Source organism: Saccopteryx leptura, chromosome 2 (genome assembly GCF_036850995.1).
Source record: "Saccopteryx leptura isolate mSacLep1 chromosome 2, mSacLep1_pri_phased_curated, whole genome shotgun sequence".
NCBI classification, from domain to species: Eukaryota; Metazoa; Chordata; class Mammalia; order Chiroptera; family Emballonuridae; genus Saccopteryx; species Saccopteryx leptura.
The window spans coordinates 282,130,839-282,144,331 of NC_089504.1; the positions used below are offsets into that span (position 1 = coordinate 282,130,839).

Genomic DNA, 13,493 nt, shown 5'->3' on the forward strand with positions numbered 1-13,493 from the left:
GGCTTATTCATTGTTCTTCCAATCATCACTTAAATGTAGGTGTGTGGGGGTTGAGAAAAAGCCTCCAGGGCCAAGATTAGCAGCCCCCAAAATCAGGAAGGTATTTAAGGAAGAGGTGCTCAGAGCATAGGGATACAGTGTGGAAGGCAAGATTTGTGTGGAAAAGAAAGGCTTATTACAAGAACTGGGGTTTAAAAGGGAAATTTAGAGGATTCTAAGCAGAAAAAGATCAGGCCAGTCCCCATCCTCTTTAAGTTTCTCATGCTGCACAATTTCTTGATTTTTAGTTCCCTGTACAAAATTTATAGAGAAAAAAACTAGGCACAGAGACAGGGGTATAGAAAACTCATGTGTAGGGAGCGTATCAGAATTACTGGTTCTATGTCTTGAGAACGAGGATGGAGAACAGAATGAAGTGAAGGGGGCTAAGGTAAGTCAGAGCACACACAGAGGTGTGTGCAATTCACACACTAGTGGTGAGGCAAGCACATATCATCAGATGTTATTACATGCACACATATACCATAGATATGAGTTTTAACAGATCAAGACAGATATACATGCACACACACACACACACACTTGGGAATTAAGGTCATGCTGAGAAATCAACCTCAAAGAGATGATTCCTCAGTAGTGGTTTATAGAATTATCTTTTTTTTTTTTTTGTATTTTTCTGAAGCTGGAAACGGGGAGAGACAGTCAGACAGACTCCCGCATGCGCCCGACTGGGATCCACCGGGCACGCCCACCAGGGGCCACGCTCTGCCCACCAGGGGGCGATGCTCTGCCCCTCCGGGGCCTCGCTCTGCCAGGACCAGAGCCACTCTAGCGCCTGGGGCAGAGGCCAAGGAGCCATCCCCAGCGTCCGGGCCATCCTTGCTCCAATGGAGCCTTGGCTGCGGGAGGGGAAGAGAGAGACAGAGAGGAAGGAGGGGGGGGTGGAGAAGCAAATGGGCGCTTCTCCTATGTGCCCTGGCTGGGAATCGAACCCGGGTCCCCCACACGCCAGGCCGACGCTCTACTGCTGAGCCAACCGGCCAGGGCCTAGAATTATCTTGATATGTTACCTGGACTAAGTGACATCTCAGGATGCTTCTCTCCACCTTTCTCACCACTATCCTGACCTCTAAACAAGCCAATAAGTGTCGGGGAGACAAAAGGCACAGAGGAAGATAGAACAGGTCAGAGAGGGAGGAGGAGTCATGTTCTGGACTCATCTTCTCTGCTTTGCTTTCTCTAGTTTCTAGTTTTCTTTCATTTTCTCTCTGTAGCACTTCTCTTCTTTCCTTACCTTCTAAAACTTCTCTTCTAGTTTTTTAGGTTTAGCTGCTCCCCTTTCTTCTCCCTTGAAAGAGATGGCAGTAACCCCACACCTCAAGAGAATACCTGTGAGCCCTGAGGATGTCTGTACATCCTTTACTTTCTCCTCAAACCAGCTATAGAAACAGTCACTAGCAGGACAATCTGAAACAAAATATCTCTCTCTCTCTCTCTCCCTTTCTCTCTATTTTCTCCCTCTCCTCTACATCTCAAGACAAAATAAGAAACCACCAGCTTCATAAAAGCACCATAGACTTTAATTCAGGTTGGCAGGTGAGAAGAAAGCTAAGATTTTCCTCCAAGGGTGTCCTGATGGGAGAACTGTCTTGCAGAGAGAGGCAAGGAGGGCATGGATGTACGAGAGGCCTGGTGGCAGAACAGGGCCAGGAGTAGGGGTGTAGCCACACCGTGCAGTATTGCCAGGGCTTCTGCCAGGTGCAGCAGCAGGTCCAGGGCCTGCTGGGCTGAACATGATGACAATACCAGGACCTTCGACCTCACTAGGGAGTCCAGTCCCCGAAGCACTCCATGAGGCCACCAGAAAATGAACCAGATCCACAGGATATCAACCCAGGGACAGGACCTCCTGCCTAATACCATTTTCAGCCCCTTACTTCCCAATAAACCCAGTGGCAACAAGATAAAGATTAAAAAACATGTGGCAGAGTGAAAAAAATGCAAAATATCTTGGCTGAATGTCAGGGTGCAGAGTCCATTGGAAATGTTACTGGTCAAGGTGATTGGCAGCCCCAGTAGGACAGCCACTCCCCAAACTCCCACAGTAAGACCCAGGGTAAGGCCTGGGACCTGGCCTGTACCCAGTTTGGGACCCAGACAAGCACGGCAGCTTATCAGCAAAGCTTGGGCAAAGGCTGAGCCATACCAGACCAAGTGGGCCAGGTGGCACAGGTAGGTGTTGTGGGCACCACTTAGCCCTGGTGCCAGGATGGGCACAGAAAGGCTGAAGAGGGCACTACCCACAGCTAACTGTAAGAGGAACTGCCAGCCAGGACAGAGCTGCCAGTGAAAGAGAGGTCTGAGAAGAGCAAAGAGGACCGCTGCACTAGCTAGGAGGCCCAGGATACTGGCGATGACGTAGAAAGGCAGGGAAGACTCATCCAGCAGGTTACAGGAATGGCAAGGGGCAGCTGCTTCCAGTCCAGTGTAGTTAAAGTCCTCAGATCCGTAGGAATAATTCCACTCAGACGAAAACTCATCTCCAAAGGTAGAGTCACTGGAGTTCTCATCAGTGAAGGAGGATGAGTCCACCTGGAGGGCATCCCCAGAAGGGACAATCAGAGCATCTAGTTACCCAACTGAAGAGTCTCTGGGGAACTAAAGGGAAAGGGCAGGGAAGGGAAGGACAGAAGAGACCCTGGGGCTAAAGGACAGGGAGGCAGGAAGATTTGGATACAGGGGGGATGGTGGTAAAGGACAATGCAGTTGAGACAAAAGCCTGTGGAGAAGCGGAGTCATGGAAAAGCAGGGGAAGGGCAGTGGGCAAGACTGGCGAGCAGAGGAAGGTCTGAGGGAGGGTGACCAGGGACCTGATGGAACTGACTGGAAGGCAAACGAGAGGGAAAACAATGGGGACCTAGGAGACTTGGTAAAAAAGTAGAGAGGGTTAAAAAGGAAAGGGAAAAAAGAAATATAAAGACAGAGGGCCAAACAGAGGGGTATTAGGGGCAGAATTGTGGGTTGTGGGTTCTGCCCCACACTCACCCGGTGCAGACAGTTCCCCATGACACTGCTGGGCTCAGGGTAGGCAAAGAGAAGGGCTGGGATGGTTCTTTCACCTGCTGTGGTTCCAAGATAAGTGTCAGGGACTAATGAAGGCCATCAGTTCTGGGCAGGGCCGTGGGCTGGCACAGGGTGGAGGCACATTCGGGAAGCCTGCCTGCCTGCCTAAGCTTCAGGCCCACAGAGGGCGTTGGCCTCAAGTTTCCTGTTTTGAGGTTGTCCTGCTGGTGAGGACCTGCACTCGGGAAAGGAAAAAGGTGGCGACCAGAAAGTGGGTGTTTTCCTGAAGGTGGAAAAGGAGGCTAAGAAGTAAGGGGCTTTCCATCAGGATGGACTTTTTAAACACAAAGAAGGAAGAGGAGGCCAGGGGTGAAGTGTGAGAAAGAGATAAGAGAAGTGCTGGGAAGTTGGAAGGAAAGGCAGCTAATGACTCTCATTGCTCCTCCATCCCTTTGAACCTGAGCCAATGAAAGATCATTCAGAAGCCATGTGTTTGTGAGAGGATATGTTATTGGTGCTGTGGCTAAATCCATTAGATGCTGACAAGCTGAGGAACATGTGGGCAAGGGCTCTTTGTGTATCAGTCTGGGGGGAAGAAGGTGTTTATTCACCTGTGCTTGTGGTTGTGTGCCGTGTATTGTGCACATATCTGAGGCATGGGTTAGGGTCTGGGTGTTTGGTGTGAAAAGAGGAAGGGACTGCTTAATGAAGCTAGTCAGGCAGTGACTGGGCATTTGCCTCATCACCTGTGGGTGCAGTGAAATGATCTTTCACAGCAAACGGAACAAGTGGTCTAAGTTAGAGCAGGCTCTGGGGGACAATAGGACAGCACATTTTCAGATGGGCCTGTTGCCTCTGGGGTAATCTCTATTCATATTTCTGTCAGGGACACGAAGGCTGTGGGACTGTTGCATTGGCCTGGCTGTTCAGCGCCGGGTCAAGTTTCTGATGTGGGGAGAACTTGTTTCTCTCCAGCTGGCTGACAGAACGGTTGTCTACCATGTAGGTGGATACCCCTAACTTGACACATTGGCTCTTTGGTAGCCCCTTTTCCCCTAACTGCTTTCCTATAATCTCTGATGATCACCCTCCTTCACCTCCACATTTTATTTCCTCCATTAGGGAGATTTTTATTTGGACATTGGAACAGGTAAGTCATAGAGTGTCCTAGTCAGAATGGTGAGATAGAGAAAGCTTCTTATCCAACAAACCATGTGATGTTTTAACTCCAGTTCTGCCAAGTATCTCCTTCCCATTCACCTGGGGTGCCTAGCGGGAGAGTAGGGAAGCCAAGTTGCAAAAGAATGGGGACCTTACAAAGACCCTAGTTTCAGTTTCAGGTTCAACATGAGGAGGGTTGGAAAATTAGTTTGGGGGATCTGTTGAAACTGCCCCAGAATGATGTTGGCAGCATCTTCACCTTTGTCTCCACCTTCTCCAGTCCTGCCTGATGGAAGGCAGTAGGAAGCCACATCTTCCACTCCAAACACTCTCTGGAAAGCAAGGATCCAGCCAAAGGGAGTGAACACACTTCTCTCCCTTGGAGAGTTATATTGTTTCCATACAGAAATGTTCTTGGGAGGATGGTCTGGTGAGGTACACACCACCCCTGAAAGTACCAGGTGCAGGGATACCAACAGAGCAGCCCTTATACATGTATCCCCACAGGACCAAGAGCAGCAAGAAGGAGGCAGCCGAGCAACACGGTGATCCAGATATATTGAGGGTACCCCTCTGAGATTAGCATAGGTTAGAAAGATTATAAAGATACACAATCCCCTCCCTGCTCCCTTCCCTTCCACCCACAGACAGACACACACAGCACAACGGCCCCTCTCCCCCCACCCCTGGTACAAATATGGCTTCTGTGTAATATGGACAGAGTGATTCAGCTCAAAGAGGAAATCATTTTTCCTGAAAGCAGGTGCTAGGAGACAGGGAGCTCACGGGTCTGGGGCCCTAGGCTGCCTTGCTGCGATAAGAAGAAGGAGCCCTGGCTTAGGGCAGGGAGCTGCTTGTGGTGCCCAGGGCCATACCCAGCTGCTGGAAGACCCACAGTGATATTACCTGAACTTAAGTGGGCAGACCTGCTGGATGCAGCTGCTTCCATTTTGCACACCCCTGGGTTGTCATAGCAGGGAGGACATGCTGGAGGAGAGTGACAGTGGTGCCAAGGAGCATCCTGGGTCTGAGGTAAGGTGGCTGGCTGGACAGGAAACATGAGCAACTCATCTCCATGGCAACCAGCTCAAGCCACAAAGGAAGACAGAAAATCAAAAAGAGGAGTGGATATGGGAAGGAGACAGGAAGTTTCATTCCAGCTCTTAACTCATTAGGTACAGACTATAGAAAAAAAAGAAGTGACAGCAATTGTCCTAGGGTCAGGGCCAGGGAGAGGCCTGAGGGGGTGCATAGCAAAGGCTGTGGCACTGACTCCATAGCTCCAAGGGCGGCGGAGGCAGAAGTTTGATGTTCTGTTTTAGGGCAAGACTAGATGTACAACTGAGAACAAACATCCTGGGACTGTTTTCTTCACGACAGATGGGCACTGGGCGTGGCAGGGAAATGCCAGGAGGGAGCAACCTCCCAAGGTAGGTACCAAGCTGGCTATGAATCCTTCCCACCCAAGGCCCTTCTTTACATGTTCCACAGTCCACCCACCTGCCCAGGACCCACCTTGCTGCCTCTCACACGCACAGATGTACACACAAACACACACACATCCATACACTCACAGAGTTCACATTATTTTCTTTGTTTGGGCAGGAAACAGTTCAGTATAGTGAAGCTCCTTTTAGTATTTTTGTGGTTATGTCTGCCTGGCTGCTGAGGAAAAGAGGAAGGACTGAGGGATGGCTTAGGAACTGGAAGGGGCCAGGTTGCACAGGATGGGAGGAGTCGGTGAACAATGCCATTGCCAAAAGTAGAGCGGTTGCTGAGCAACAGTCCAGGGGTTGGATGAGAGTGAGGGGCCCCTAGGCAGGGAAGCAGACGCAGTTGGCCCTGGAGCAGCGTCTATCCCATAGTTGCTGGAGCAGAAGGGTAGCCTTGCCCTGCTATCCTTCAAGGGCAGTTCCTGTGTAAAGGACCTGTCTTCATACATCACGAGGGACAGGGTGGATGAGGTTATCTCTGCCATCCTTCCTCTCCCAGTCCACTCCTCCTGGCAGGGACCCACATCCTCCCCCAGTGGAAGCCCTGGGTCTCTGTGCGGCTGCATGCCATTTGCAGGTCACATCTCCTCAGAAGCCCCCATTCATCTTTTCCTACTGAAGTGGAACAGGGGTATCAGAGAGACACCCGTGTCTCTGTCCACAGTCCCAGGTATGTGACTGTTAGCAGCGGAAAGGCCACCTCCATCTCCTGCTCACAACCTCCCCATTCCCAGTGAAGTCCAGGAAGCCGCTCTGTTGTAGAGGATGGCGGGCTGGTGAGAACCCCCACTATGGCAGCCCTGCTCCTTCCTTGTCCTTACCCCTCCACCCTCATTCTCTTCCTAAAGCTTCAGTTTTTTTGCTTTTCTCACCCCAGGACCCCTGCCCTTCCAGCCTGGAGACAGATTAGATTTGGGATTGTTACAAAAATAATAATAACCCAAACACAGGGAAGCCAGGGAAAGGGCTGAGGGCAACCCTTCCTCCCCCACCCCACCCCGTCCTCCTCCCTCCCCATTCCAAACCCAGTACAAAACCGCACCCAAAGCAGACATTCTGTACGGAGGGGAGGGAGGAGAGCAAGCAGGAGGGGTGGCCCTGGGGTCGCTCTGTACAAGTCCAAGTTGGTTATGGCCCCCAGCAGTCCCCATGGGGCCCCTGAAGAAGCACAGGAAGTGGGTGGGCACCCTAGATGAAATATTCCTTCTTGTCGTCCCCGCCTGACTGCCCGCCTTCTGCGTTGATGATGGCTGTGTCCGCGTCTGGGGCATCGTCAGAGCCTTTAGCCTCATGTGTCAGGTAGGTTCCTGGGGAGGAATAGAGGCTCCTCTTTTTAGAGCAGTTTCCAAACCTCTGAAGCCCCCTTGTCCACTTTCTTACCCACCCATCCACACCTTGCTCCTGTCATTTTTCTTTTGTTTAGAGCTTTCTTCTTCCTCACCTGACCTAACTTGTATGTTGCTGCCAACATCCCTCATCTGACCACCCTCCTATGAACTAATGAATCCTGCCTTTAATAAGAGAATATCATCAATAATAGTGGCAAAAAATAATGGTGTGTGTGTATATGTGTGTATCTGTGTGCATGATGTGTGTGCTTGTGTATATACGCATATGTATGTGTGCATGTGGCTATGTGTGTGTAAGGTAGTGCTAGGGAAACTGCCATCTCAGCTTCATGTTGAGAGCAGGTTAGCATTTGATCACTCAGTGTAGTCTGGCTAGAGCTAGAAGTTATAACAGAGGGGGACATCTGAGAGGAAAGCCTGTGAAGAAAGGGTGGAAAGATGGCATGTATCCAGGAGAGAAGAGAAAAGAAAAGATATTGTGGAGACTAGGGACAAAGAGATTAAAAGATAAGGGAAATGAGGCTAACCTGAAAGGAAGAACGTGCATAAAGAAATGGGAAGAAGATGTAGAGTTTGGCTGTTTACTGCTCACAGCAGAAAATGCTGGTGACAGGGCAGTGTGAGAAGAGCAGCCGACTGGGAAAGTCTGATTTGACTGGGTGAGCAACAAAGTGGTGAGGCTTTCCTGAGGGGTCAGTGAGGCTCCATTTATAACAAAGTTGCTTGCATTCTTCTTTCTCAAACACTCATAAGGCTTGACTGGGTCTCTGAAGGCCCTTCCTATATCCAGCTTCTACCTGCCTGCTCCTGATCCATCTCCCTACCGCACCCAAGTTCTCCTGATACTTCCCTCATGCATCTGACCTTTGTGCCGAATCAGGTAGTGGCCGAGGAAGATGAGCAGGATGAGCAGCAGAAAGACAATGAAAGCCACAATCCCACCAATGATGGCATGGTAGGTGCTAGAGGAGGAGAGCACCGGACTCGGATCTAGGGAAGGGCCAATGCACACAGTCAGATCTTAGAAAAACCCGAATATTATGGCATTTCTGACCTGGCCACAGATCATCTAACACAGCAGAAAACATAAACTAATATCAGGAGAATGAAGTAACATCATTCAGCAAAGGGACTGGTTTGAATTCAGGTTTTTTTACACAGTGTTTGGAACATAGTAATTTTGCAAAAAAGTATTTGTGAATAGATAAATTGCCTCCATTTAACCTTTTAAGTTGAGTTCATGGCACTGAAGTTTGACTTTAGTCAAGTCAAAGATAATTGCTTTAACATTTAAATTATCTTTAAAACTTTCTCTCTTTGTCTTTCTATATTTATTTCTTCTAATTTCTGGGTTTTCAGAGTATTCCTTCCCTGTACACCTCATGCCCTCTCACTCTCGCGTCCACTTGATATTCTGAGATGGAGTTCCTACAGGGGTTTCTCAACCTATTAACCCATTGCCCTGATATCAGGTAGAGAGGGAGCAGTAAAACACTGATGAATCCAAGAATTGAGCACATCGACAGCACTTTACAAAATATGATAAACTGTGACCCACTGTATAAAAAAACAGTGTTCTTTCTTGGCAGAAGAGTATAGAGTTCCAGCAAAATCCTAATTCTCTAACAAGTCTTATCAGGAGGATCTACAACTGCACTCTCACTTCCTATCAAACAAAAGTTTGTGGAAAATAGACAATTTCCTTCATGGAAGTCCTACCATGCTTCCTTCAATGATGGCTGATGTCTCTGCCATTGAACAGAGAATCTATTCTCTACAGCAGAATCTACAGAGGATCAATTCCCACAGCACAGATGGGCTAGTCATGCCAAGGACAGGGCCTGCGATTGCAGAGCCCCAAACACCTGAGAAGAAGTGCACAGGCCTAGCATACAGTGCTGATGTGTCCAAAATTACTCATTGTAGATATGATTCTCCCATCCATGGGGGAAGTACTGTTTTTCTACAGGTGCAGCTTGAGTCTGAATGGCTCCCTGACTCATTATTATATATTTTGTCTTTCCTACTTTGTCTCCTCAAGCTTGATTAAGCCAGCTTTTTAGTTCCTTGTGTGCCAATACTTTATTTGAAAATAAAATATTTGTGCTCTGGTTTTTAATGTTCTACTTGGGAGGTGGGGAGAAGATGGGCTGTGAATACCATGATATCATGGGGGTGGGGGGTGTGATGGTGTAAGTTAGAGAAAACAAAATGAAGGTATTCACTGTCTTTCTCCTAGGGAGCCTGTGCGACACAGTCTACAGTAAAAATAAATCCTGGATGATTATTCTAGAGATAGGGAAATAAAAATTCCTTAGAAAAACAGGTTTCCATCAACATGACCTCTGGGGTCATTCAATGACAGGCCCGTCTCTAGGTGGAACACTTTAATTTTATTCCGGGCAAGCGGGAGTCTATTCCTGTGAGAAGATGCAGTAACTCACTCTACCATCAGGTGTCAGCACTGGAGCAGTTAAGTCAAACAGGACTGGATTTCCAGCACAGGGCAGAGAGAACCACCGCAGGGCACAAGAACTTGCTCTCACCGCCCATCATCCTCACAGTTTGTCTGGAGAGAGCTGAGAGCAGATACTGCACCTCAGGGCACTGTCCTTGCTCTAAGCACCGAACTTTGTTTGTTGTGTTGAGACAATCCCCACATGATGAGGTCTGCCCTGAAGTTAGAATCACCCCATCCAGACACTCACAGGACTCTTGTCCCTGGGAGGCCTGTCTATGGGAGACCTACCGTTTTCCACAGATTCAGCTTGCCTTGATGCCTCACTGACTCCTTATTATATATTTTGTCTTTCTTACTTTGTCTCCTCAGGCTTGATTAAGCAGGCTTTAAATGGGCATTTCACTCGAGGGAACTTCTGATATTCCCCTGACAATGCATTTCCCTATTCTGAGGGAAAGTTTATAAGGCTTTCTGAAGTGACCCCACTACTGTTGGGATCTTCAAAAAATCTTCTGCTCGCTCTCTATAAAGGGACTTTTTTGTTAGCCTGTCTCTTATTCTAAAACTGGATTTTGTGGTCACACCTTTGGGAAGAACTTCAGAGAAGAAACATCACTTAATTCCTCTAGAACAGGCGTCCCTAAAACTACAGCCCACAGGCTGCATGCAGCCCCCTGAGGCCATTTATCTGGCCCTGCTGCACTTCCAGAAGGGGCACCTCTTTCACTGGTGGTCAGTGAGAGGAGCACTGTATGTGGCGGCCCTCCTACGGTCTGAGGGACAGTGAACTGGCCCCCTGTGTAAAACGTTTGGGGACCCTCTAGAAGATATGGCATCGGAGAAAATATTCTGAATATTTATCAGTACAAACTTATCTCAATTTCCTTCCTGGACCCAGGTCTGCAGGAAAGGAGATGGCAGCAGTAGTATGCATCCCATACTAGTCACAGGAGAAGGACTCTGAGAATAGCTTGTTGCAAAAACACAGAATTATTATTCTTTCTGCCATGTGAGTGCAGGTGTTGGAGGATGGTGTCATTTAAGTTATCAGTGCTAACCAGGCCAATAAAAGCCTTCCATTCTGTTGATCTTTTCATATTGTGCATGCCAGAGCGGATCTGGAGTTGTCTTCAGGCCCTCACTGGGGGTCTGTTGGTTCCTTTAGTTTACTCCAAAGCACCATCTGGGGGTGTTCTCAGGTGACAGAAAGATGCAAGTGTAAGATGGACAGCGAAGGGGAAAAGAGGAACGCTGAAAGAAAACTGAGGTGGGCTCACCATTCACATTAAGGGTGTAGTAAGCCTTGTAGCTGCCCATGTTGCTGATGGCTGTGCAGCCATAGGTGCCGCTGTCACTCTTGTTGAGGAAGGGGAAGATCAGAGCACTCTCCTGGGCTATCTTCACGGGTGGTGTACTGCCCTCCTTCTCCCATAGGTACTGCTGGGGGCTGTTGAGTGTTCAGAAAAGAATAGGTCAGGGAGCTAGAGGAAGACAAAAATAACTGGGAGCAGGCAAGTCGGGGACTGTTTGATGAAGGCTTAAGAAGTTTAAGGAGCTACAGACACTGAGCTGCTCAGAGGCAGGAAGAGGGTGACCTCCTGGGGTTCAATTTGGAGAAAAAAGAATGGTTCTAATTTGTACCTTACTATAACTTGGTTCTTTATGGAACCTCAGGGAATGGGGGACTGGCCCCTCCCCACTCCTGCTGTTTTATAGTAAAAACAGAGGATGGATGTTGTTAGTGTCAGGGCAAATGTAAGGTTCAGACAGTACAAAAGATGTAGGAAGATGTTATGTGAAGATCACAATCTGAGAGTATGGAGTTGTATTAGAGGCCAGGAAATGAATCTTCTTACACGGGATTGCCATGACCCTCACAGTATAGCAACAGCTTCTGGCCTTCCCGGGGGTGTGGAGGGTCTGGCCTAATCTTCGCCGTTGGTGTGTCTGTGGAGAAAAAAAAAATGGTGTTAACTTAAAACTCCCACACTGTTCAAAAGATCACCCTGATCTCAAAATCATCCTGTTACCCATTACAGCTTCCACCCTTAAATGCCTCAGGAGTCCAAGAGGCTGTGAACAAAGACTTTGCCCCTTCTACTTCTTGTGAGCAAAGACCACTATTGCCATTAAATGTCTGAGGGACTGGTACTGCCACCTTGTGGAGGTATAGACCTGGATGGTCTGTCCTTGGTGAGGACCCGAGAGATGTCTAAGAGAGGGCTAGGAAGGGGTCTCACTGGTATATCTGTGTTTAACACACTGCCTAGCACATAAATGGAACTGAATGCGTATTTGTCACACAGCAAATACACCTGAACTTGATAATTTATTGAGCTCACAAACTTTTAATCTTCTCTTCTGTAAGGAAGCTTAAACCTGCAGTAATGGTTGAACAAAAAAACATGACTTTCAGTGGTGAGTCCAAAAATGAAGCGAGAGCTTTGACACAGGAGGTGATGGGAATCATATTTTGGTTGCAAAAAGGCACTGACACAATATAAACAGGCTCTGCAAGGGAATCATGGCATCTCACTGACACCAGAGGGCTGCTGAGGAGGCTAGGTCTAGATGGCCACCTAGAACAATGCTGGTTTCCAACAACAGATAAAGATGTCAAGCTTCCCCTAAGGCTAGAACCAACTTTGACAACCAGTTAATGAATGTGTTTCAGTCAAATCAAACAGGACAAGAAAATCAGGCAGGTGAGAGAATGGGTGTTCAGGGCCCCACAGCCATAGAAGCCTCTAACACACTACCTGGAGTATAGCATTTGTTGACTGACTGCTGATCACAGTTGTGCCAAAAAGCTCCCTGGAGAGTAATTGCTAGATGGTCTGGTACCTAAAAGAAATCTTCGGGACTCAGACGGGGGGTGGGCCTGCTTTATCCCCGGCCAGGGTCCAGACTCAGGGGAAGAAGCCCAAAGTCAGGGGACCTGACCCTCAGGACTAATAATCAGATTAATAAATTATAACAGTATAGAACTCTGAAGTTTACAAAGGGCTTTCATAGATATTGTTTCATTTATCCTTAAGAAAATTTAAAGAAGTAAGCAGGAGGCACTAAGAGATTACGTGCTGTGGTGAAAGTAATACAGCTAGCAGGTAGAGGTCCTGTAGTGAGAATCCAGGTTGTCTGCTTTCAAACTCAGTCTGCTAAACAGAAAATGAAGCTGTCCCAGACCTACCTCATGTTCAAGTTTCAGCAATAAGTTTAAATAGCCCTGAATCAGGCCTACGTCAACCACAAGAAAGAGATTAAGGGTTTTAATTATTTTAGAAAAGCACCCAGCCTTTAGATGAGTTAGAACAAAAAGTACATTATTATAGAACTCTCTATCTTCAACCTTTATACTATATTTTCTTTCCCCTTTGCTTCCTCCATTCAGAAAAGTTCTTTTTAAAAATTTCCAAATTTCCTCAGGTAAGGAGGGAAGCCCTCGGACCTTACTCAAGGCAGGTTCCATGAATGGCTGAGGATCCCTGGAAAGGTTAAGAGTAATCATCGTGATAGTGGTCATCTTTGGGTCAAGAGCTCAGGAAAAATCAAAGAGCTGTGGAAGACAGGGTGTAGGGTAGGAAAAGATCTGGGAATAATGATGCTAGAGAGGTTGTGTTTCCTACGACTTGTGTTTTCTTGAAACTATTCATAAGCCACATCAAGCAGAAGCCTTGGTGATCCCCATATGTATCTTCTCATTTAGCAAATAAAGAATCAAACTCATGGGGGTAAAACAAGTTTCTTAGCATGACATAGCCAGTAAGTGGTGGAGGGCAGACTAGAACCTGCATCTTCTGACTCCTCACTTCCTAGTTACCACTACAATTTACAAGCTAGTTGCATCATACTGGCCAACTCAAGCAGTTGGTAAACTTACCCACTGGGTCAAATCCTGACAGCTACATGGTTTTATAAATAAAATTTTATTGGAACACTTCTATGTTTGTTTACATATTGTCCATG

The 13,493-nt window shown here is 47.7% G+C and overlaps 2 protein-coding genes across 3 annotated transcripts in view; both read right to left on the reverse strand.

Moving 5' to 3' along the window:
• Nucleotides 1-1,562: 1,562 nt before the first annotated feature.
• ACKR1 (atypical chemokine receptor 1 (Duffy blood group)) lies at nucleotides 1,563-5,284 on the reverse strand. The gene is made up of 3 exons (XM_066362062.1): nucleotides 5,131-5,284; nucleotides 3,046-3,122; nucleotides 1,563-2,592 (listed from the first exon to the last, which is right to left on the reverse strand). Exons 1-3 carry the CDS (start codon nucleotides 5,282-5,284, stop codon nucleotides 1,609-1,611), a joined length of 1,215 nt encoding a protein of 404 aa, XP_066218159.1. The 3' UTR covers nucleotides 1,563-1,608.
• Nucleotides 4,583-13,493, reverse strand: part of CADM3 (cell adhesion molecule 3) — a 33,081-nt gene continuing 24,170 nt past the window's right edge. For both annotated transcript variants that reach the window (XM_066362061.1, XM_066362060.1), the window contains 4 exons: nucleotides 11,384-11,474; nucleotides 10,805-10,974; nucleotides 7,931-8,056; nucleotides 4,583-7,024 (listed from right to left, as the gene is read on the reverse strand). In XM_066362061.1, the coding sequence (XP_066218158.1) occupies nucleotides 6,906-7,024; nucleotides 7,931-8,056; nucleotides 10,805-10,974; nucleotides 11,384-11,474 (506 nt within the window). In that variant the 3' untranslated portion in view covers nucleotides 4,583-6,905. The remainder of the gene's footprint in view (nucleotides 7,025-7,930; nucleotides 8,057-10,804; nucleotides 10,975-11,383; nucleotides 11,475-13,493) is intronic.

Excerpts from the sequence above, each read along its gene's own strand:
- ACKR1 (XM_066362062.1), bottom strand. The coding sequence starts at position 5,284 with ATGTTTCCTGTCCAGCCAGCCACCTTACCTCAGACCCAGGATGCTCCT. Across the intron at positions 3,123-5,130 it reads GTCTGCCCACTTAAGTTCAG|CAGGTGAAAGAACCATCCCA; the intron begins GTAATATCACTG and ends TTGGAACCACAG. Across the intron at positions 2,593-3,045 it reads TGGGGAACTGTCTGCACCGG|GTGGACTCATCCTCCTTCAC; the intron begins GTGAGTGTGGGG and ends GATGCCCTCCAG.